Source organism: Marmota monax, unplaced genomic scaffold, assembly GCF_021218885.2.
Source record: "Marmota monax isolate L192 unplaced genomic scaffold, Marmota_monax_Labrador192_F-V1.1 WCK01_AAM20220418_F8-fsc00012, whole genome shotgun sequence".
NCBI classification, from domain to species: domain Eukaryota; kingdom Metazoa; phylum Chordata; class Mammalia; order Rodentia; family Sciuridae; genus Marmota; species Marmota monax.
In genome coordinates, this window is record NW_026695227.1 from 32,840,665 (window position 1) to 32,864,217 (window position 23,553).

At 49.8% G+C, this 23,553-nt stretch overlaps 2 protein-coding genes across 4 annotated transcripts in view; both read left to right on the forward strand.

Moving 5' to 3' along the window:
* On the forward strand, nt 1–7,761 carry Atg101 (autophagy related 101). Its single transcript, XM_046435566.2, has 4 exons — nt 1–135; nt 402–527; nt 4,074–4,392; nt 7,067–7,761. Exons 3-4 carry the CDS (start codon nt 4,141–4,143, stop codon nt 7,469–7,471), a joined length of 657 nt encoding a protein of 218 aa, XP_046291522.1. The 5' UTR covers nt 1–135; nt 402–527; nt 4,074–4,140; the 3' UTR covers nt 7,472–7,761.
* A 138-nt stretch (nt 7,762–7,899) lies between these two features.
* Smim41 (small integral membrane protein 41) overlaps nt 7,900–23,553 on the forward strand; it is a 62,231-nt gene continuing 46,577 nt past the window's right edge. The window contains exons 1-2 of one of the 3 annotated variants that reach the window (XM_058576421.1): nt 7,900–11,028; nt 13,507–19,302. In XM_058576421.1, coding sequence (XP_058432404.1) covers nt 10,645–10,914 — 270 coding nt within the window. In that variant the 5' untranslated portion in view covers nt 7,900–10,644 and the 3' untranslated portion in view covers nt 10,915–11,028; nt 13,507–19,302. Of the gene's footprint in view, nt 11,029–13,506; nt 19,303–23,553 lie in introns of those variants that run through there. The other 2 variants (XM_046435569.2, XM_058576420.1) reach the window with 2 other exon arrangements.

Genomic DNA, 23,553 nt, shown 5'->3' on the forward strand with positions numbered 1-23,553 from the left:
GAACACCACCCTCCGGGGGCGGGGCGAGGCGAGGCGAGGGCTTCCGGTCCCGGCGCCGTTCTTGTCTAGGTGGTCTGACGCCGGCAGGGGGGTGACGTCGCGAGCTCTGCGGGTCTCGGATCCGAGTTAAAGGAGGTAGGTGACCGTCCTAACAACCTGTCACCTGTCCTGTGCGAGTGCGGGTGCTCCCCGGGATGGCGGGCATGAGGGCGCGCCCCGAATCTCGGGGGTGGGTACGAGGGGCGCCGCCCCTAAGACGTGCGAGGAGTCAGCTCTTGCCTGGGTCCCGGGACTGTGGAAGTTCGCCGGCAACTTCGGCGGGAGAACGCGACCCTGGCGGATGTCCTGCCTGCGTCCCACCCGAGTTGCGGAGCCGAACAACCTTCTCTTTTTGCTTCTAGTCTGTCTCACGGGTCAGCGCCCTCGCGGAGGTTGGAGAGCGTCGCAGCGGAGGTGATGTCCGAGCAGGAGGAGGAGGAAGGGCGATCCGAACCCCAGTAACCCGCGCTCAGGCTTTGACGCATAAGGTGGGGAAGGTGGTGTTCTGGCTGTAGCCACTTGAGAAGGCATCCGTCAGCCTTTGTCCCTTGGGGCGACCAGAGGGACCAGATTTCCCAGGCCCTGCTCTGGGGAACGCGCCTACTCTTCACGGCGGTGGTGGTGGGAGCATGGATAACCCAATGCAGCTGCTGTGGGAGGAAGGCTGGGGTAAGTCAGGACCGACTTGGTGTAGAGTGGGTCTTAGGATAGCACCGAGATTGAGGGATGAGCCTGAGCTTGGGGCCAGAGTATGGAGTTGTATGGCATGTATGAAAGTTTATGGGGGACCCAAGAGGGGGAAGTTGTGAAAGAAAGTGGGCTGGACTGGAGGTGATAAAGTACAGGATGGAGTTAAAACTAGAGGACAGAAATGGGCAAAATAACCCATCTTATCCTGGATCTCAGAGAAACAAACCCTGCAACCCTTATCCTTGGAGGGACCTGGAATTCCTGGGTCAGGATGTGTTGAGCAGTTATTTTGTATTAGGTACTGGGAACTAAGTTTATTGTGTCGAAAAGTTTATAGTCTCTGTCCTCCAGGAACTGTCTGGAGGGAGAAGTGAAAATAGCACCTGATAATACAGGTTCGTCCTGGAGCTGAGAGACTGAGCCAGCCTGATCTCTGAGCAGTCCACACAGATTGCTGCCTTGCGTCCACTACTGAGCACCACTGTTTAAGAGGGGTAGAGACAATGGAAATGCAGTGGAGAGCTGCTAGGACCCCAAGGAGTCTTTTAAGATGTGGTGTTGAGGGGCTGGGGTTGTGGCTCAGTGATAGAGTGCTTGCCTAGCATGTGTGAGGCACTGGGTTCAATTCTCTGCACTGCATGTAAATAAGTGAATAAAATAAAGATCCATGAACATCTAATAAAAAAATAAATTAAAAAGTTACACTGTTAAGAAAAGATGTGTTGAGCAGGCATGTTTATGGGGACTAAGGACCTTTAATTTGTTAGAAGGGGTGAGGTGGTTGGATAGAGAGCTGCCTCTAAATTTCTGAAAAGCTTACTTGTGAAAAAGGTAAGCTTACTTGTGAAAAGGTACTTGTGGCTTCAGATATGAAAGCTAAAACCAGGTGGTTTTATGCTGTAATCCCAGCCACTTGGGAGGCTAAGACCGGAGGATCATAAACTCAAGGCCATCCTGGGTAACTTAGCAAGACCCTGTCTCAAAATAAAAAATAAAAAGGGGTGGGGATGTAACTTAGTGATAAAGTGCCCCTGGGTTCAACCCCCGGTACTAAAAATAAATAAAATTAGTGGTTTGAAGCACAAGATACAGATGCCTTCAGGGGCAGGAATAACTGACTTGCACTGTCTAAAGTTGAAATGAGGTACAGTGAGAGGTAGTGAATCCCGTATTGGGCGGTTTGCAGGTTGAACACACAGCTAAGATACTGAGTGTTCCCTCTCCTTCTGGGCTCATATTTGGTTACTTACTAAGTTCTGATTCTCAAGTCAGTTCTCTCCCTCCTGCTCCCCCTGCCAGTGCTGTAACAGCCTTGCATCATCTCTAGTCAATAACAATATAATAACGAATGACAGCAGCTAATGCTTAGTGAATGTTTATTACTTGCCAGGTACTGCCATAAGTGGTTTACACAGGCTAACTCATTCAGTTCTTGAGACTGTCCTTTAAAGGTAGCTGTTACTACAAACTCCTTTTTATATATGGGGAAGCAAGCACATAGGTGTTAAACAGCTTGCCCAGGATCACTCAGGGAGTGGTGGCAGAACTAGGGTTCCAGTCCAGGCTGTGTGGCTCTTGAGTCATTGTTTTTAACCAGTAATACATGTGTTGTCCATACATGTGTTGTCCATGTATTACCTTAACCTTTCCTTGCTCTAATTCCTGTGGTATTGCAGGACATCCTGGCAGGGAGGACATGGCAGAGCAAAGCTGTTCCCCTTATTGGTGATCAGGAAGCAAAAAAAGAAGGAACCCAAGGTCCCCTTTAGTAGCACACCTCCATTGATGTAATTTCTGTCCACAAGGCTCTAACTGTTAAAAGTTTCACTGCTTACTACTGCCATAGGTTGGCGACAAAGCCTTCAACACATGACCTTTGGTGGACATTTAAGATCCATACTATGGAACAGAGCAAGATGTTGGAGAGGCTGAGGCAGGAGGATTGCTTCAGATCAGGAGTTCAGGGCCAACCTGGGCAATGTAGTGAGACCCTGTTTCTTTAAAAAAACAAAAAACACAAAACCGTATGGGAGAACTGGGATTCAAACCCTGGACTGTTGGATATGAAAACTCCACAGTCTGCTCTTCACTGCCCCATACCTGATGCCTCTGTAACGGCCACTGTTGTAGTGACTTTAGATCATTTCCCCGCCTAACCTTTATGCCTTAAATCCACTCTTTACTCTGGTGGCTCTGGAAATGTGTGAGATTTGGTGTATATATGAGTATGTTATTCAGATTTTGACTTCTTAGAGCAGACTGTGACCACAAAATAGTTAAGAACCATTCTTGGGCTGGGGATTTGGCTCAAGCGGTAACGTGCTTGCCTGGCATGCGCGGGGCCCTGGGTTCGATCCTCAGCACCACATAAAAATAAAATAAAGATGTTGTGTCCACCGAAAAACTGAAAGGAAAAAAAAAAAAAAAAAAAAAAGAACCATTCTTTGTCCTTTAGTTAGAGTTAACTTCCCTCATCTGCCCCCACCCCTGTCTGTCTCTCTTGCTTCTAGAGAGTGAACCTAGGACCTCACACCTAATAGGCTCATGCTTTATCTCTGAGCTACATCTTCAGCCCTTTTTAGACAGAGTCTTGCTAAGTTGCTGAGGCTGGCTTTGAACTTGGAATCCTTGGCCTTAACCTCCTGAGTAGCTGGGATTATAGTTGTGCACTGTTGTGCCCAGATTTTGGTCCTGGGGATTAAACCCAGGGGTACATAACCACTGAGCCATATCCCCAGCCCTTTTTTTATACTTTATTTAGAGGCAGGGTCTTGCTAAATTACTTAGGGCCTTGCTAAATTGCTGAGACTGGCTTTGAACTCCCGATCCTCCTGCCCCAGCTTCCCAAGCCACTGGGATCACAGGCGTGGGCCACTGTGCCCAGGCCCAGGTTTAACTTTCTGATGATCTTAGTACAGGAATGTGTTGATTCTTTACTGCCATCAGTATACTCCAAGCACCTTCACCTGTTCATTTAAGATCCCAGGAAGTCAGACTCTGTAGTTTTCTTACTCCCATCTCATCCTCTCATGGCAGTGGGAATATTTACCATTCTTTTTCTTTTGTGTGCTCTCAACTCCTAATGGAAGTGCTGTGCTTGCCTTTGGGTGGTCAGTGCCTGACAGGTGTCGCACGGGTGAGCCTTTGCTACATGCTGCACCTAATACTGTAAAGGAAAAACAAGCCTCAACTGGGTGTTTGGACAGGTAACCTTGGAAGCTGTCCGATCCCGAGGGCCTGTGAATTTCTGGTAGTAGGTGCTTCCAAAGTAGAGGCAGGGGTTGAGCCAAGCCAATGTGGATGGTTTAGAAGGTGTCAGCATTCTGACCGGGCTCTTCTTGCAGGGTTGTCCTTGAGTAGAGTGAAGCTCCCCATCTTGGTCCTTGTCATCTACCCTGGTGTGGCTCCAGGATGAACTGTCGTTCGGAGGTGCTGGAGGTGTCGGTGGAGGGGCGGCAGGTGGAGGAGGCCATGCTGGCTGTGCTACACACGGTGCTCCTGCACCGCAGCACAGGCAAGTTCCACTACAAGAAGGAGGGCACCTACTCCATCGGCACCGTGGGCACCCAGGATGTGGACTGTGATTTCATCGACTTCACCTATGTGCGAGTCTCCTCTGAGGAGCTGGACCGCACCTTGCGCAAGGTTGTCGGGGAATTCAAGGTAGGAGTGTGACACAGTCTGTGACAGGTGGGCCTGGAATGCTCGTCCACCCTGGTGTGCTGTTGGATCAGCTTCTCCTTCCTGAGAGTGTGAATTGGACTCCCAGGCTCTAAGGAACAGGTGTTGAGAGCTCCTCTCGGAGTCTGGGTGTTGTGGGAGTGGGATGCGGGTACAAATCCTCAGGGAAGAAGGGAGAGCAGGAAGCCCTTCCAGTGTTGGCAGTCAGATCCTGTGGGAAGACAATGCTCCTAAGGCCTTGACCTTTTGTCTGACTCCAAATTCTCTCTTAACAGGGCTGTGTTTCTGTGTCCACTTTTCTTTTTGCCAGTCTGGGCCTTTTGCATTTGAGACTTCCTCAGAGGGAAGACAGCTTGGCTCCACAGATGCCATCCAAGATGGGTGATCCCTTTGGGCAGAGTGGCATGGGCTTTTATGTGCCTGTGTGGAAAGAACACACCAGGCTGCTACCCTTGGTCACCTCAAGTGTTCGGAATGGCAGGATGATTTTTAACTTTTTCATTGAGAGTCATGGTATTTGCCTATTTCAGAGAGTGGCTATATCAAACTTGTAAATATCAAGGGGAAATTTTTCTTTTTCTTTTTTTGAGGACTGTAGGACCATGCACTGTGTAGTGGTTGCCTAGGGTCTGATGGAGCCCCTCCCAGGCCATAGCATTCAAAAAGCCCCTTCCCCTCATCTCTGCAAGCCCAGAAAGGGCAAGTTCATGAGGATTCCTAGTCCTTTTTCAAGAGAAGCAGCCTATTCATCTATCTATTCTCCAGATGTCTCTGAGAGGCACTCAGAGCAGGGTGGGTAAGAGCGTGGATTCTGGACCCAGACTACACCACCCAAATCCAGCCTAGGGAACGTGATTCCACTGTATGTGAAATTGGGTGTATGTATTCCAAGGATTAAATGAGTCAGCTGTGTCCAGTGTTTGGAACAGAGCCCAGCACACAATGTGCATTGTAGAATTCTGTGCCATTGTTACCATCAGTCAAGGTCATGTGACCTTGGTTTTTCCATGGAGGAGAGACTGTTCCCTGAGGGATAGTTCAGAATTTGTGGCATTCTTATTCTCTGGATTGTCACTAACTTGGGTTGAAATGTGCTTCAGTGTCCTAGCTGGGATGAGTTTGGGGCTACCCACACCCATGGGGTGGGATAGGCAGAATTATTGAACTAGTTTTTCCATTTGTTTCTCAGAGAATTAGCCAGGTTTGGCCTGTCCTTCAGCTTCCCTTCTTCATTCTGTTTCTTGGCTTCCTTCTTTCTATGTAAGGACTCTGTGTGGGGAATAATATGAAGGATAGGAACCAAAGGGGTGGGGGTTGTGGAAGGCGAAGGCCCTGAATATGAAGATGGAAGAGGGATTTGGGGTTGAGGATGTAACTTGGTGGTAGAGTACTTACCTAGCCAGCTCAGGACCTGGGTTCAATCCCCAGCACTGAAAAAGAGAAAAAGGGGGGAAAATGGATTTTGTAGTTGAATAGTCTGGATTCAAACCCTGGTGCAGCTATTTATAGGCATATGACTTTGGCAAATTACTTTCCTCCTCTGAACCTCATTTTGCTTCAGTAAAATGAAGGTAATGTACCTACTTCATGGAGTTGTTGAAAAGATTCATTTAAATTGTTTATTTAAATTTCCTGCAGACCAGAGTGATTTCTACAACATCAGTTCTCCATGCCCCCGCCTTGTACTGGGGATTAAAGACAGGGGTGCTCTACCATGCTTTTTTTTTTTTTTTTAATATTTATTTTTTAGTTGTAGGTGGACACAGTACCTTTTTTTTATTTTTATGTGGTGCTGAGGATCAAACCCTGTGCCTCATGCATGCTAGGTGAGTGCTGTACCTCTGAGCCACAACCCTAGCCCTACCATCCCTTTTTAAAAAAATTTCATTTTGAGTCAGGGTCTCACTAAGTTGCCAAGGCTGACCTTGAATTTGGATCCTTCTGCCTCAGTTTCCCAAATAGCTGGGATTATAGGTGTGTGCTATTATTGTGCTGGCTTTCTATAACATCATTATTTTTTCTTCTTTTATTTTATGATGACTGGGAATTAAATCTAGGAATGCTCTTGTCATTGAGCTATAGCCCCACCCCTTTTTATTTTTAATTTTCAGACAGGGTCTCACTAAGTTACCTAGGCTGGCCTCAAACTTGTGATCTTTCTGCCTCAGCCTCTCATATACCACTACACTAGGTTATAACATCAGTTCTTTTTTTGGTGCTGAGGATTGAACCCAGGGGCACTTTACCACTGAGCGACATCCCCAGCCCTTTTAATTTTTTGAGACAGGATGTTGCTGAGATGCTTGGGGGCTTTGCTAAACTGCTTAGATTGCCTTCGACCTTGGAATCCTCCTGCCTCTGTCTCCCAAGTGGCTGGGGTTATAGGCATGTGTCACTGTGCCTGACATAACATGAATTGTTAACAAAGCCAGAGGTGTTGGGTTAGGAGATAGGCATTAGTTTGCTTGAACCACTTATTTGCAGGCTGGTTGTGTTACTCTCATGCAAATCCTTTATTATCTGGGTCTCACTCCTTGTCATTTCTAAAGGATGAATAGAGCTAGGATTGTGTAATTCCTAGGACTCAGGAGCAGGTCCCTCCAGGGAAAGAACTCCTCAGAGACTTTGGCTTGCTCATCTCTTCCCTTTTTCCCAGGATGCACTGAGAAACTCAGGTGGTGATGGGCTGGGGCAGATGTCCTTGGAGTTCTATCAGAAGAAGAAGTCTCGCTGGCCTTTCTCAGACGAGTGCATTCCTTGGGAAGTGTGGACTGTGAAGGTGCACGTGGTAGCCCTGGCCACAGAGCAGGAGCGACAAATCTGCCGGGAGAAGGTGGGTGAGAAGCTCTGTGAGAAGATCATCAACATTGTGGAGGTGATGAACCGGCATGAGTACCTGCCCAAGATGCCCACCCAGTCGGAGGTGGACAACGTGTTTGACACAGGCTTGCGGGACGTGCAGCCCTACCTCTACAAGATCTCCTTTCAGATCACTGATGCCCTGGGCACCTCAGTCACCACCACCATGCGTAGGCTTATCAAAGACACCCTTGCCCTGTAGCCTTCGTTGAAGCCTTGAGAGCTTCCTCAGGGTTCCCAGACCTTGGTTTCTGGGCATTGTACTGTCAGGTCTTTTGGACTCTGGAACCTGCTCTGGGTCCTGGTGAGACTTGGATGGGACAGACTCCAGCTCCCTTGTTTTGTGGTTGCCAGCCTCTGGTCATCCCTGTGACCTTTGCTGGTGGTCAGGTCCTGCCTACAGTCTCCAACCCTTGTTCCCCTTTCTTCTCTACTGTACAGAAGAGCCTTCATAAGGATGGTGAATAAAATTGAGATGTGAGTTTAGGTTCAGCCATCACTCCCTTGGCTTGTGTCTTGCTCCAAAGCATTAACACTTTTTGGCCTTCCTTTGAGGACATGGGTGTGTGTTGTGGGCATTACTCCAAGATGAGGAGAATTGGTAGATTGGATTAAAGAAGATTGAAACAGATTTTGTTCTTTGTTGAATATGGACATACCAAGATGAGTGACCGACCATGACTAGTCCCATGAATGATGGTCACGGGGTGAGGGTCTCTTACTCTCTTACTGTTGGATGAACTGAGCTTATTTTTTTTTTCCATTCTTTTTTTTTTTGGTGGTACTGGGGATTGAACCCAGGCATGCTTAACCACTGAGCAACATTCCCAGCCCTTTTTGTTTTATTTTGAGATAGTTACTGAGTCTGACTTTGAACTTGTGATCCTCCTGCCTCAGTCTCCTGAGTCACCAGGATTAAAGGGATGTACCACCACTCCCAGCTTCTCTTCCCTTCCTAAGGAAACTATGACATCCTCAGGCTTTATGTTGTCTGGGCTTGCTTCATGGGGGCCCCAAAGAATATTTTCTCTGTCTTCGTAGAGTATACACAGGACTCCATCTAAGCTGGAAAGGTCACTTGATATGGGGATGTCTGGGGAGAGATTGGTCCACTTCCAGGCTGGGCTACCCTCAGATTGTTAGAGCATTGCTTTGGTAATTCACACTCATTTTTACCCAAGCATATTCAAAATATCCATTGTGTACCATGCTTTTGATTCAATCTGTATTTTACAATTCTGCTTGGCCACATCTGGGGCAGTTCTAACCTTACAAAGTGAAGTGTGAGTAGGGGGAGGAGCTAAGGGAGGAAAGCTGTGGGTGTGTGAGAGTGTCTTGCTCATGGCTCTGGAGCAAGCTGGGTAGCCAGGAGGATCAGGAAATGTTTGCATGTTTTTCCCAGGCCACACCACCCTTGGCTGTGTGCTCTTTCTTGACTGAGTTTTATGATGTCCTACTCTCAATTTCTGGGCATCAAAGTTGGAGGACTGAGGAGAGGGTTTGGAGATGGGGAAAACTTTTCCCAGCAAGTCCTTGATGGCGTGTGGCCTCCACCTGGCCTCCTGCAGTGCAGGGGTGGGGACGCTTTCCTGTTTTCCTTCTGAGGTGTTGACTGATAAGAGTGTTTGGCAGCAGTGACATTGTTTATTTTACTTTTCTTCTGTTCTAGGAATGGGACCCAGGGCCTTGCCCATATTATGCACATGCTCACTGCCAGTCTTGTGACTTTGTTTTTATTTATGTATTATTTATTTATTTAGGGAAGAATATACACCAAATTTTATTGGGAGGAGTATTTAGAGGAGCAGGAAGAAGAAAAGAAAATCACACAAGTTGGACCTAGGGCCTGGGAGATGGGTACAAGGCAGACCAGGGAACACAGAATGACTCCCTTTCCACCCCAAATCCTAGAAATAAGGGTCAGCTAGGGCCTAGAAAGACTTGGACCAGAAAAGGAGAGCAATGGACTGAGTCCCTGGGCTTGTAAATATTGACCATTCTGAGAGGGGATGGTTTGGGAGAGGGCTTCCCTACCTCCTCACAGGGTTAAAGGCCACTTGAGGCTGTGGGCCCCCAAGTTTGAAGTCTCTTTAGGTGACTTTATTCTTAAAAAAGAGGATTCAAAGTTGCTACAGAATCTTCCAGAAGACCCAGACAGGAGGGTTTGGCTTCCATCCAGCTTTCCTTTTTTTTTTTTGGTACCAGGGGTTGAACCCAGGTATTCTTTACTACTGAACCACATCCCCAGTCCTTTTTATATTTTATTTAGAGACAGGGTCTCACTGAGTTGCTTAGAGCATCAGTAAGTTGCTGAGGCTGGCTCTGAACTTGTGATCCTCTTGCCTCAGCTTCCTGAGCAGCTGGGATTATAGGCATGGACCATTGCACCCAGCCACTTTCTACTTTTCTGCATTCAGATTGCTCTTTCTTCCACCCTCTGGCTGGCTTTTATGGGACACCCAGCTGGCAGTGCGCTGCTATTGGTGGACAGTAACATACCCATCCCTTTTGGCATCATGATTCTTTGGAGACATAAGACTGGAGCCCTGATGGCCCAGATCTATACTTTCTTTTTTTTTTTTTTTATTTTTATTTATTTTTTAGTTTTCGGCGGACACAACATCTTTGTTTGTATGTGGTGCTGAGGATCGAACCCGGGCCGCACGCATGCCAGGCGAGCGAGCTACCGCTTGAGCCACATCCCCAGCCCCCAGATCTATACTTTCCTATTGGTAAATACATCACTCCGTGACCTGTGGGGCAGAAGAAAATGAGGGCTAGGCCGTGAAATCTTGGTATCCTCTGTGGCCTCCATTTTTCCTTGCTCTGGACTTTGAAGAAGGCCTTGGTCTGCCCCTGGGAGAAACTCAGATCCTTAAGGATGCCCATTTGCCTGGAGTCCCAGCAGCCCCCAGGTCAACAGTATTCAATAGTATTGAACTTTGACCAAGGACAGAAAGCCCTTGTTTGTCCTGTGTCCTCCCCAGATTGGGCAGCACCCCAACCAGCACTTGGGACAGGACTTTTTCAGTCCTCTGAGGGAGATACTGTCTCTTGGCCTTTGCCAAGGGAGGAGAGCCTCGGGGACAGGGCTCCTGGGCTTGACTGGTTGGATGCACACAGGTGGGTGTGTGGGCCTTGTTGAGAAGGAGAAATATGTTGGAGTCCCCCTGTCTGAGAAGGGACCATAGACTATTGGAAGAGCTTTCTCTCTAGGAAAGGCCCCTGTGCTCTGCGCAAGGAGTGGGGGGGCGTAGGACCTCTGGGGGACCCGCCCCTCATCCCGCCCAAGCAGCCGCCCTCCTGCCTGCCAACCAGCTGAGGCTCCAGCACATCTGGCTGTCCTGTGCACATCTGGGCAGCTGGTGTTGGAGCATGAACAGCTCCCAGGCAGGTCCAGCGGCCGAGGCCGCCTGGCTGAGCTGCTGCAACCAGTCTGGGCTGTTGCTGGAGCCCTCTGAGGGGCCGCGTGTGGTGCAGACAGCGGTGCTGGGCGTGCTGTCGCTGCTTGTGTTGTGCGGGGTCCTGTTCCTGGGTGGCGGCCTGCTGCTCCGAGCCCAGGGCCTGACAGCACTGCTGGCCCGTGAGTGGCAAGGGTTCCACGAGGCTGAGACTGGTGGCAGCACAGGTGATGATGACTCCTAGGTGTCTGGCAGTGCCCTGGGATCCCAGCCCCTTCTGCGCTTCCACAGCCACTGAACATACGCACCGCTGCTGCTGGGCTGGGGGCCCTTCCCCAGCACTCTTGTGCCTGCACAGGTGAGAGGGCTTGGGTGCAGTAAGAGGGGGCCAGGTGTCAGGGGGACTGTGGTAACCTTACTGCTGGACACCTCTGTGGATGCAGCCAGGCACTTATCTTTGGAGAATCAGGTCTTGAGGAAGTCTGATTCCCAGCTTAGTCTACCAGCTGTGTGCCTCTGCCTCCTCCCGATTGTCTCTCTTGTAGCACTAAGTGCCCTAAGTCCCCCTCCCCTTCTGGGAACAGATGGCCACTGTGTAATTGTGGGAGAGGGAGGCAGGTGGACCTAAGAGGAGGTAGTCTGAAGGGCCCACAGTGTGCTTTGGAGCCCTTCTGCCCTGAGACAGTCTCCCCATGTTCTGTACCACCCCAGAACCCCCAGGTACTGAGGCCCCAGCCAGCAGGCCCCTGCCGCCTTTGTACAGAAGGCTCAGGGGAAATGGGCCAGAAGGGCAGTAGCCCAGCCTAGGGCTTCAGTGTGCCTTTCCTCTCTTGGTAGCTTTTTTCCTAGAAGGGGGTTTGAGTAAGATTCCTCACTGTGGCTTCCTACTTGAGACCTCCTGGGAAGGGGGTGGTCTGGGTGACTCTGGGGTGTGGGGAAGTGTGCTGGGGCCCCATCCCTCACTCAGTTTTGGGGAACAAATGTAGCCCAGAGCACAGAGCATTGTGTGGTATGTTAAGGGTGTGTGGATGGCAAGGTTCCCAGCAGCTGGGGGGCCTCAGGAGCACCACGCTCTAGGAAGTGGTGCTGAAGACTCCCAGCTGTGGGGGCTGTCTGGGGCTCTTGCCTCTGTCTCTCCAAGGACAGGAACCATCTGGAAGGAAGGGCCTGGGTGGCCCAAGGACAAGGTAACTTGAGGCCAAGGCCAGCTCAGAGCTGGGTGGGGAAAGTCTTCCCATCTGTCCCCTTTGCTCAACTGTGTAATCAGGAGCTCCTGGGGTGGGAAGGTGGTGGTGGCAGTGTTGGTCAGGGTGATTCTGATCTCCCTTGGCCCTCTCACTCAAGAGCCTGTCCAGTTTTCCCAGGACAGGGGCAGAGTCCCAGTTTTCCTTAGAGGAGGGAGCCCTACTGGGTGCCTAAGAGGAGGGCTGGTGAGGGTCATGGTAGGTGTAGCAGGTGTGGTTAAGCGGCTGTGAAGCTGATGACGACGTGCCATCCTGGCTGAGCAGCCCAAGATTTGGCGCTAATCCTGGGCAGCTGTGCTACATTGGCCCTGCTGAGCTTCGGACTTCTCACCTCAGGGACCCGCCCCCACCCTGTGGACAGAGAGCTGCCCAGAGCAGCAGGAGTGTGTATGTGATGGCTTCTGGCACCAAAGCAGCAGACTGGGCCCAGGGGACATTCCCTGCCTCACTTTGCTCCATCCTGGGGGAGAGGAGAGAATTTTTTTTATTGTACCCAGGTTCTCCTGGCCCTCTGGCTTAAGGCATTCCATGCCTCTGCTTTCCCATTGCTGTTTGAGAGGCTGATGCCAAATATGGCTTCCCTCCCCAAAGGAACAAACCTTCACACATGCACATTTTGGCATTGCTTGAGTCAAGGGCTTGAACCTTAGGCCTCTGTGGCACTGCCCTCTCCTGTCCCTACTCCCCCAGCGGCCTTATCAGATCCTTCTGCTGCTACAACAGCCTTCCAGATGCCAGGCAGCAGCTGCCCTGCCTGCTGGACTCAGCTTTCCTGGCCTGAATCTGAGGAATGGGTAAGGTGCAGAGGGTTAGCTGAAATAAACATTGATGGAGAAAAATTCAGGCTATCAGAGCAGAGGGAGCTGAAGGTGGTGACCTCCTGGTTGACCTTTGGGTTCAAGTCCATGTGGTGTTAGGGGTGTAGAGTGATTCGGCGCCAGGGAAGGGCTGTACCCTAGCATCATCACGTCTGCTCACACCCAGGACAGGGCTGAGGTAGGTGGAGGGGGTAGGTAAGGGTAGGTCATCCAACTTCCTGCCTTTGACGTCCATACTCAATGTTTGAAGTTGGTGTCTGGAGCCCGTGGGGGTGTGCTGGGGTCCTCAATGTTCCTGGGGGAAGATATCGAGATGTTTGCTGTGGAAATCTGGCCCTGGTCAGGCTGAGTGGGGAGGAAAGAATTTGGAAAATGGTGAAGTGGGTGCTGTTGTCACCCCATCTCAGGCTCCAGCTGGGACTGAAAGGTGGGGGTTGATTGTAGGTCTGAGGGCCCTGAGAGAAGCATTGTGTCTGAGCTCCCAGCAAGCTCCATGAGACTGGGCTCTGTCCATGGGACAAGGACAGGGTGACTGATGGGTTGAACCTCCTCCCACTCCTCCATAGTGGGGATTGAACTCAAGGTCCTCTATCTCTGAGCTACGCCCCCAGCCCTTTTAAAATTACTTTTAAAAATTTGAGACAAGTTCTTGCTAGGTTGCCAAGGCTGGCCTTCAACTGGCAATCTTCCAACCTCAGTCCCCCGAGTTGCTGGGATTACAGGTGTGGGCCTCCACGCCCAACTGGGCTTAGATCTTCCTTAACTTCCCTCCAGCCTCTGCGTTCATCCTGAGCAGGAGCAGGCAGACCCTCTCCTCAGCCTCCACGCAATGCAGCTTCCCTCCAGCAAAGAAGGGGGTGGTCATCTCTTACAGATTCCTGAGCCTCTGAGAACTGTCCTTCCAGCTGCTACACCAGGGAACCCCTGCCTCCTTCAACCCATTTGCACCGCAGATGATGGCCTGGGAGACACCTGGACTGTGGGGATTCCTCATCCTGAGATCCATCCAGGACCCTAAAGTACTGCTGGGTGTGGGACCAGGAGGTCTGAGTGATCAGGAACCGATGAGTCTGCTTAGTGACTGCTACACGTTCTGGGCACTGAAGTGGCCACCTACCCTGGGAGCACGGGGCAGGAGACAGTGGCTATGCCCTCTGCTCAGTGGCTGTGCCCTCTGCTCACAGGTCTCTGCTGGCATGAGCATAGCCCCTGTCCTGCCTGGTGCAGGACAGCATGGTCTGATAGATCTGTCCCTTCTTGGGGTCATTGTTACCCATTTTGAGGCATAGGCACCGCAGCAATCTAGCAATGCTCATCACTTTATGTGGCTTGTTATTAAATATGCTGATCATGCAAATTTCAGCAATACAGTTTGTTTTTAGTCCCAGAGTTTTGAAATTAGTGGTTTGTTCCTGCGCTTCCCTCGTTTGACTTGTTTGTAGCAGATACTGAAATAGTGGCCTCTCTTCCCTGGTCTTTTCTAGTTTTGATAGATCCCTTTCCACCCTCAGATCCCAGCCCTCCTGAGGGTAGATATGAGATGGGGTTGAAAGTGACGCTGATGCTAGCTCTTGGCTCCCCCCCTGTGGCCAATGTGGGCAAGAGCACTGCCTCGTTCAACCAGTAGTGACTGTTGAGGTCTTGCCTAGTCCAGCCTCAGCCTGGTGCTGAGATGAGACTGGATTTGGCAGCATATGCACTGAGTTCCAGATTGTAAACTTTCCAAACTCCTAATCTTTTTGCCCATGAAGAAATGGAAGCTACAGTGTCACTGTGAATATCCAATAGGTAATGTACAGAAAGAGGCTTTCTGCACTGTAATTATCATGTGACATTGTTTTTGTTTTCCCTGAACCTGACCATCTCAGAGAAAGGGAGAGGAGAGAAGGAGAGAGAAGTTCCAGGGTGAATAGATGTTGGGTGGCCATAAGCCAACTTTTGTGGTTTGGATGTGAGGTGTCCCCCAAAAGCTCACGTGTGAGACAATGCAAGAAGATTCAGAGGAGAAATGATTAGGTTGTGAGAGTCTTGACCCATCAGTGAATCAATCTCTGTTGGGATTAACTGAGTGGTAACTGGAGGCAGGTGAGGTGTGGCTGGAGGAAGTGGTTCACTGGGGTGTGCCTATGGGGTATAAACTTTGTATCTGGAGAGTGGAGTCTGTCTGCTTTCTGATCAAAATGTGAGCGGCTTCCCTCTGCCATACTTTTCCACCATGATGTTCTGCTTCACCTCGGGCCCCACAGGATGGAGCTGGCCTTCTATGGACTAAGACCTCTGAAACCATGAGCCCTCAAATAAACCTTCCTCCTCTGCAGTTGTTCTGGTTGGGTCGTTTAGTCAGAGCAGTGAAAAAGCTGACTAAATCACCAGCCCTTGGCTGCTGCAGGTGAATCTCCAGGCAGGGCAGCCTAGGGTTATGCAGGGCTGGTGGGTTGAGGTTGAGCAATCAGGGACATCCCAGGGGAGCTTGTATAGGGCTGGGGCTCAGCAGGCAGAGTTCTAGGCCATAGTGTTCCTGGGGATGAAAGTCGTGGGCTGGATCATCTGGAGAAGACAGGGCAGGAGCCTGGAGGTGTGACCCTGGTAGATGCCACTTCAATAGAGGGAGGACAGAGAGGAGCTGGCAGGGAGATGGAGGAGGAGTGCCAGACAGCTGGGGGAAGGGGATGGGTTCCCTCGGGAGTCAGGGAAGAGAGGGTTTCAGAAACTGAGCCGGTGGCTAGGAACATTTGTGTTCCCAGCAGTTCTGGAGTGCTGGAAAGGGGCCACACCTGGGGACCTTGGAGAAAGGCAGGGGGGAAGGCTCCAGCCCACCAGGGCTGCCCAGCCACTGCCTCTTAGCCTTGGAAAAAGGAGCCCCCACACAGAAGAAGGTGGGAACATGGCTCCCCTGGGCTGGGGAACCCACTATTGTGGGTTGTGGGAAGAGGTAGATTCATTTTTTTTTTTTAATACTGTGTGAGTGCTCTACAGTGCACACCCTCACCTGCGCCCACAAAACCACTGCAACAACAAACCCCTTTACAGACTGGGGTCCCCTTGCAGCTGCCGTTCATGAGTCCTGCAGGATGGCTGAGGCCTCAGCCACAGGCCCCAGGTCCCCGCTCCTCTCTATGGCTGTGTCCCCACTGAGACCCCTCCACCTCTAAAGTCCCTACTTTACTTTTTTTTTTGTACCAGGGATTGAACCCAGGGGTGCTTAACCACTGAGCCACATCTCCAGCCCCAGCCATTTCTATTTTTTTTTTGTTTTTGAGACAGCATCTTGCCAAGCTGCTTAGGGCCTCAATAAGTTGTTGAGGCTAGCTTTGAACTTGCGATATTCTTTCTTCAGCCTCCTGAGCTATTGGGATTACAGGCGTGGGCCATTGCACCTGGCTAAAGTGCCCACTTCAGACACTTTGTCTTGTGGTCACTACAGTTCTCTCAGTCTATGCATGTGGCATTTTCACTAGGGTCCCTTGAATTTGCTTCCTCCCTGTCCCCCAGATCCTTGCTGCTCCTTCTACTTTAGATTCCATGGTCACTCTCTTGCCCAGGTCCTAATTTCAATCCCTGCGTAGGACCTTTTGGATCAAACCTTGGCCCTGGATAACTGCAACACTCTATTCTTTGACCTTGCACCCGACTGCTGGGTGTCCCTGGAAGAACATCACACCTGGACAGATGGATGGCACTGCAAATGGTCACCAGGCTCCCTGCGTCCTCACTGTGCCCTGGCACACTGCCTTCCATAGTCTCTCAGCCGAGCCTCCTTTCTCCAGGAACCTTCCATTCTCACAGGAAAGAGGGGGAGGGCAGCTCTCCTACCTCTGTGGCCTCCCAGGCCTACCTGTGCTGCCGGTTTCTCCTGCTTCCTAAAGCTCCTCCACTGGCGCCCGCCTCCAGACTCACTTGCGTTTCTTCCGCCTTAAAATAGCCCTCTTTGCCTCCACTACCTCCTCCGGTTACTCTCCTACAGCCAAATTTCTCAGTGGCTTCACCCTGCTTGTCACCTCTATTTTCTGGCCTCTGACTCGTCCCTCAGTCCTCCCCAGCCCGGCTTCCACCCTTCTCCTCCCAGTCACCAATTGAGGGGCCATCATTCCAAAATCCCATTTTCAGTTCTATTTTAGCCTCTCCTGGCCACTTCTGCTGTCGTTGACTCCTGCGCCTTCATGTCCTCTCCCTGGTAATGTGAACCAGAGTGACTGAGACTCTGGGCTCCAGGACAACACAGGGGCCCAATGCCAGTTCTGCCCCTAAGCATCTAACCTGAATTCTCCTCATGTCAAGAAGGCGGGATGGCGGTGTTAGGGACTCAGACACAGGCGGTGAGGTGATACTCTTTTGGCTTGGGCCCTTGACCTTTGGCCGTCTGCCTGGCTCTCTCCACCCGCGCCCGGGAGCCTTGGCTTGCCTTCTGCCTAGCTCCCCTTTCTGGGCAAGCCTGTCCTCCCTTCCAGCACTTTCTTGCCACTTCCTCAGTTCTCCTTCTAGCTCATCCCTTCCCAGGTGATAGAATGGCCCTCTCTGTGTCCACAGTTCCCTAGTCAGAAGCCCAGCTGGGGACATCCATTCTGTAGAGCCCCGTGGAGCAATGATTCTGGGCAGCTGCTGTCTAGTCACTGAACAGAGGTCCCTCTCCCACAAACCCTGTGTGTAGGTGTAGGGGCATTCCAGACCTGCCCTTAGAGTGCCTGACAGGGATCCCAGCCTGAAGGGGTGTCAGGAAAGGCCCTGAGGAAGGGACCTCTCAGACCCAAGGACCCTTTGTGAAGTCATTGCAGGTGATTATGCTTTGAATCTAGGGGGCCACTAGTGAAGGTGTCAGAGAAAGCCTCTCTGGAGAGGTGACATTCGAGTCAAGACCTGACCCAGGAGGAGAATGTAGTCAGGGAAGAGCTGGGGCATGGTGTTCCTCCAGAGGGACAGTGCATGAAAAGGCCCATGGTAGGACCAGGGGACAGAACAGAGGCTAGTGGGACTCAGCTTATGGAGGCAGAGGTAGAAGGAGGGTGTGGGATGTGGCGGGCAGGAAGGCCAGCCAGAGCAGGGTTCACAGTGACGGTGACATCTGGCTTTGGTTCCAAGTGCATATCCTTCCCTCTGGAACCATCTCTCTTGCATGTTCTTGCTCTTAATGAGTGACACCGCTTCTTCCCTAGTGACTGTCCTTGGTTCTCCCCACCTCACTCCCTCCACAGCCAGTCCATCACCAAAGATGGACCATTCTACCTTTGAGAAAGCTTTACTCCATCTCCAGGCCCCCAGCCTCACCTTTCACCTGACCCCCCACCCCTCCTTTGGTGCTTCTGGGCCTGTCCGTTTTACACTGGCATCATGGTGGTCTTTAAAAAGGGAATACCTTGGGGCTGGGGTTGTGGCTCAAAGGCAGGGTGCTTGTCTCACATGTGTGAGGCACTGGGTTTGATCCTTAGCACCACATAAAAATAAATAAAAATAAACAAAATAAAGATATTGTATCCATCTATAACCAAAAAGTTTAAAACAAGGGAATACCTTGTCAAGCCACTTTCCTGTTTAGCCCTATTCCCCCACCCCAATGCTGCTTCCCATTGCTCAGAAAAGTCTAAAAATCTTCCTGTGGTCCCTAACCATGGCCTTCTGGGTTCCTGCTCTTTCTCCTACATCTCTTGCTTCTTCCCCCTCCACTCCATCTTCTTCCATATCATGTTCTCTGGGACTTTGAAAATGCTTTTCCCACTGGGCATAGTGGCACATGCCTGTAATCCCAGCAACTTGGAAGGCTGAGGTAGGAGGATCACAAGTGAGGCCAGCCTCAGCAAATTAGCAAACTTCATGAGACCATGTCTTAAATAAAAAAAATAAAAATAAAAAGGACTCAGTGGTAAAGTACCCCTGGGTTCAATCCCCAGAATCAATAAAAGAAAAAAAAAAGAAAGAACAGTTCCCCTCCTCCTGCCCATTGTTTGAATGGCCCCTTGTCTTCCTTTGGGTCTGAAAGATCCCTTCATCAGGGAAGCCTTTCCTCACACCCCTCCAGACAACTAGGTCCCTATCAGACATTTCCATGGAGTCCAAGATTGCCCTTGATTATCCCTTCATGTATTTAATTCCATATCAAGTGTCCATTCTCTGAAGTTATATAAGCCCTATGAGAACAGGACCCATAACTGCATTGGTGTATTGGTTTACTGGGAGTGTCTGATGCATCGTAGGTGCTCAATAAATATGTGTTGAATGAGTGAATAGTTGAGTTCACAGAGAACAATACATGGTGGGGGAGGGCTAAGTGTCCCTGGCCTGCCTGCCCCTTGTACTTGGCCTGTCCACCCTCACTCATCTACCCTCACCCCACAAGATGAGGCATAGGCTGCCTGATGTCTTCCCAGCCCGTGTCCTGAACCACTGAGCCTCCACCCCACTTCAACTCTGTGTCCCATCCTCTTCCTGTTCTCCCCAACCTGCTTTATCCTCTTCCCACAGAACTGTGGGTGAAGAGATGTTGCTCCTGGGCCTTGGGTCATTTCCTTGACTATCGTTTGTTCTTCTTGGATTATAACTACTTTCACCTTCTCTGGGAGATGTCTGCCTTCAAGGTCTGGGCTGGGGTTGTGGCTCAGTGGCAGAGAGCTTGCCTAGCATGGGTGAGGCACTGGGTTCAATTGTCAGTATCACATATAAATAAATTAATAAAATAAAGATATTGTCTCCATCTACAACTTAGAAAAAAAAAGATTTTTTTTTTTTTTTTTTAAAGATAGCTGGGTCCTGGATCTGGCTCCAGAGCCAGCTCGGTGGGCCAGTTCCAGCTGATGCCAAATTGGAAGCAGGCAGGGTTGAGTATGCTGAAGGGCAATACTACGGTTTGAACATTCCTGCCGAAACTCATGTTGAAACTTAACCTCTACTAGGAGGTATTAAAAGAGAGTGGAAACAACCTGACTATGATATTTGGGGGTGGGAGCCTCTGGGAGGTAATTAAAGTTAAAGGAGGCCATAATGATGGGGCCCTAACCCAATGGGACTGTGGCTTTGTAAGAAGAAGAAGAGAAGAGACTTCAGCTAGGATGTTCTTTCTCATCATAATGCCCTGTGCTGCCTTGGGACTCTGCAGAGTCCCCCTCAGCAAGAAGAACCTCTCTAGATGTGGGTGTCTGATCTTGAACTTCCCAGCCTTCAAAACCATAAGCCAAATAAACCATTATACTTTATAAACTACTCAGTCTGTGATAGTCATTAGTAGTAATAGAAAATGGACCAAGACAGTCTTGTTGGAGGGTTCCCCTTCCTTCATCAAAGGCACCTAGGGGTGGAGGTATGGGAGACTGGCCATCAGGTTCTGAGTCTCCAGTGGAGGTGAGGCCTGTTATGTTTGTCATTGGTTCAGCCTGTTGCTGTTTAAAGAGAACCTAGTGGCACACGTCTGTAGTCCCAATGGCTCAGGAAGGAGCTGAGACAGGAGGATCATGAGTTCAGGGTCAGCCTCAGCAACTTAGTGAGGCCCTAAGCAACTCAGTGAGACCCTGCTCTAAATAAATATAAAAAAAAGGGCTGGGGTGTGGCTCAGTGGTTAAGCACCCCTGGGTTCAATCCCCAGTACCAAAAAATAAAATAAAAAATAAATAGCACCTAGGCTCTGCTCTATGCCTGTGGATGAAGCAGTGAGCCAGACAGGCATCTCTGTTTGCATTCTTGTGAAGTGGGATAGATGATTAACTACATAAATCATTTTAAATAGAGTAGAGCAGATGGTGTATTGCACCCTGGGGCTGCTGTAACAAACACTACAACAACAAAAATTTATTCTCTCACAGTTCTGGAGGCTTAAAGAACAAAATTCAGGTTCAGCAGAGGGGAATCTTTCCTTGCTTCTTTGGGTGGCGGTGGCACTATTTGACTTTTCTTGGCTTGTGGCTGCATTCCTCAACCTCTGCTCCAAGGTCATGTGATGTTCTCCTTATGAGTCTCCCGGCTCTACATTTCTTCCTTCTTCTAAAGACATTGGTCATTTTTTTTTTTTTTAATTTTTTTAAATTTTTTTTTAAGGGGAGAGAGAGAGAGAGAGAGAGGGAGAGAGAGAGAGAGAGAGAGAGAGAGAGAGAGAGAGAGAGAGAGAGAATTTTAATATTTATTTTTTAGTTTTCGGCGGACACAGCATCTTTGTTGGTATGTGGTGCTGAGGATCGAACCCGGGCCGCACGCATGCCAGGCGAGCGCGCCACCGCTTGAGCCACATCCCCAGCCCAAGACATTGGTCATTTTGGATTTACTCCATTTTAGTCAGGTATGACCTCATCTTAAATTAAACAATTATATCTGCATTACTCTATTTCCACCAGGCATGGTGGCACACACCTGTAATCCCAGTGGCTCTGGAGGCTGAGGCAGGAGGATTGTGAGTTCAAACCTAGCCTCAGCAACTTATCGAGGCACCGGTGGGACCCTGTCTCTAAATTAAATATAAAAAAGCACTGGGGATATGGTTCTGTGGTTAAGTGCCCCTGGGTACTTGGTACCAAACAAAAACAAAAACAACTCTATTTCCAAATCAGATCCTATTGTGAAGTACTGGGGCTTGGAACTTCAACATGTCTTATGGGAGAAGGGGCACAACTCATCCCAGGCAGGTGGGAATAAGTGCCATGGAGAAGGCAAAACAGGGAGGGTGCATGGGTGGGGGTGGTGGGGGAGGCTGGGTTTGAACTCACAAGGTGACATTTGGGCATGGAGGTGAGCAGTAGAGAGCATTGGGGAAGAGCAGGCCAGGCAGCAGGGTAGTGCTGAGACTGAGGTGGCCTGGTGGCCTGGTGGCCTGATGGTAAAGGAGCAGCATGAGGCCCCAGAAGCTGGCAAGCGTGAGAAAAGGGACCATGAGGACAGGAAGTGCCAAGGATATGGAGAGCCCCGGGCTTCAGTCCTGGGCGAGAAAAGTCAATGAGAGTCTGCAGGCCGAGGGGGTCCTTAGGGGAAGCCAGAAAATGGGCCTCTCTCACACATCTTCTCAGGAAGTCCCTGAAAGTTGTTCTCTCTCCAAACGCAGAGTGAGCCAGAAGCGAGGGCAGCATCGGGCTTCTCTTTGTGCTCCGGGAGAGCAGAGACGGGCACCACCTCAAGCACTCAGGGCAGCATCTGTTGGATGCATCTTCCTGCCCAGAAGTTCACAGATGGCCACTGAGTAGGCAGCTCCTTTTGAACTCTGTTCCCAGCCTCGCTGCTGTCCTTCACTGGCCCGGTACACGTTGAACTTTTTTTTTTTTTTTTGATACTAGGGATTGAACTTGGGGCACTTAACCACTGAGCCCACATCCCCAGCCCTTTTTTATTTTGTTTAGAAACAGGTCTCGCTGAGTTGCTTAAGGCCTCACTAAGTTGCTGAGGCTGGCTTTGAACTCGTGATCCTTCTCCTCAGTCTTCTGAGCCACTGGGATTACAGGTGTGCCTCACCTCATGGGCCCACATTGAACTTTAATGGACACCCGGGGTGTATTTTAGGGAAGGGAGAGTAGGTTTCCAAAGTCACTAGTGGAGACTTGACTTGGCCAACTGGCTTACTCCACATGTGGTTCCCTAAGGCTTCTGCTCCACTGTCCCTCTGCTTCGTTCCCTTCATGCCAATCTGCTGCCCTAGGCTTCAGGTGGTCCTCAGCTTGGGCCTCTGGGAGCTCCTGGGCTTCAGATGGGGCCCCAGCTTTCTCTACCAGAGCCCCTCTCCTCTCCTCCGGAGCAGCCCAGACATCGTGCCCGTCTGAGAACTGCTCTTTATTTGACGTTAACCCTCTTATTTCCATGATTTCAAACCCATTCTTGCTAAACAACCTGGCTCAAGATGCATTTGCCTCCTTCTTGTACTGACTTACATGATAAGAGCCATCATATTAGCTGGAAATTTCTCTGAGCCATCTGCTCAAATGCCAGCTCCATTAGGAGTCGGACTTTTGCTGTTTTCTTCCCTGCATATAGAGGGCTGTTAGAAAACATATATATATTTGAATCAACGGCACTACCTCTTAAATTTCTTTGATCACAGGGTGGAAAGGAGGGGGAACTGTAAATGTGTTATAGCCCCTTAGCTTTCTCTAGTCCACCCCCCTCCAAAAAAAAAGTGTCACCTCCCAGAATGTGCTAGAAGCTAACAGAGGCACATTGGAGTTGATCATATGATATGCTGCTGGCATAACCAGAAAACATAGAGAAATGTCACAGCAGAGTTGAAGGAGGGGACAGCTGGTAGGCTCACAGATACTGTCATGCTCATCTTTTGGATTTAGCAATAATGAAGTTTTGTGAGGAAATCAAATAACTCCAAAATGTTTCCAATACTGTTAATTCTTTAGACACCACTCTTATGGATTTGCCAAAAAAAAAAAAAGTTCAGCACGTTTTCTTCTGTGTGCAAGCTGGGTAAGAGGGACACAGCTGTGTAATTGGCTGAAATGTGAAGCAAGCTCTTGTACCTGGGAGGGCGTCCCAGAGGTTGTGGAAACATCCAGAGTGTGATCAAGCACTTCAAAAGCACAGGTGGCTGGTAAATGGAACAGTTTGTTGCCTGTTGGTTCCCAATTCTGAATGTATCTTTTTGTTTAAAATGTCTTTATCACATACCAAATGTTACAGGAATTGTAGGGGAAATGAACTAAAAGTAGAAACAATATTTCATCATTTGTCATTTGAGAGAAATGATGAATATTTCAAAACCATTTGGCAGGAAGCAAGGGATTATGTCCTACCTTCCCTCTCCCAGAGGCTAAAGCAGAGTTCTTCAAGTGAGTTCCAGGTTTCTCCAGCCCTAAGGGACTCTAATGAGTGTTACCTGCAAAGAGGTTTTTTTTTTTTTTTTTTTTTTTTTTTGGT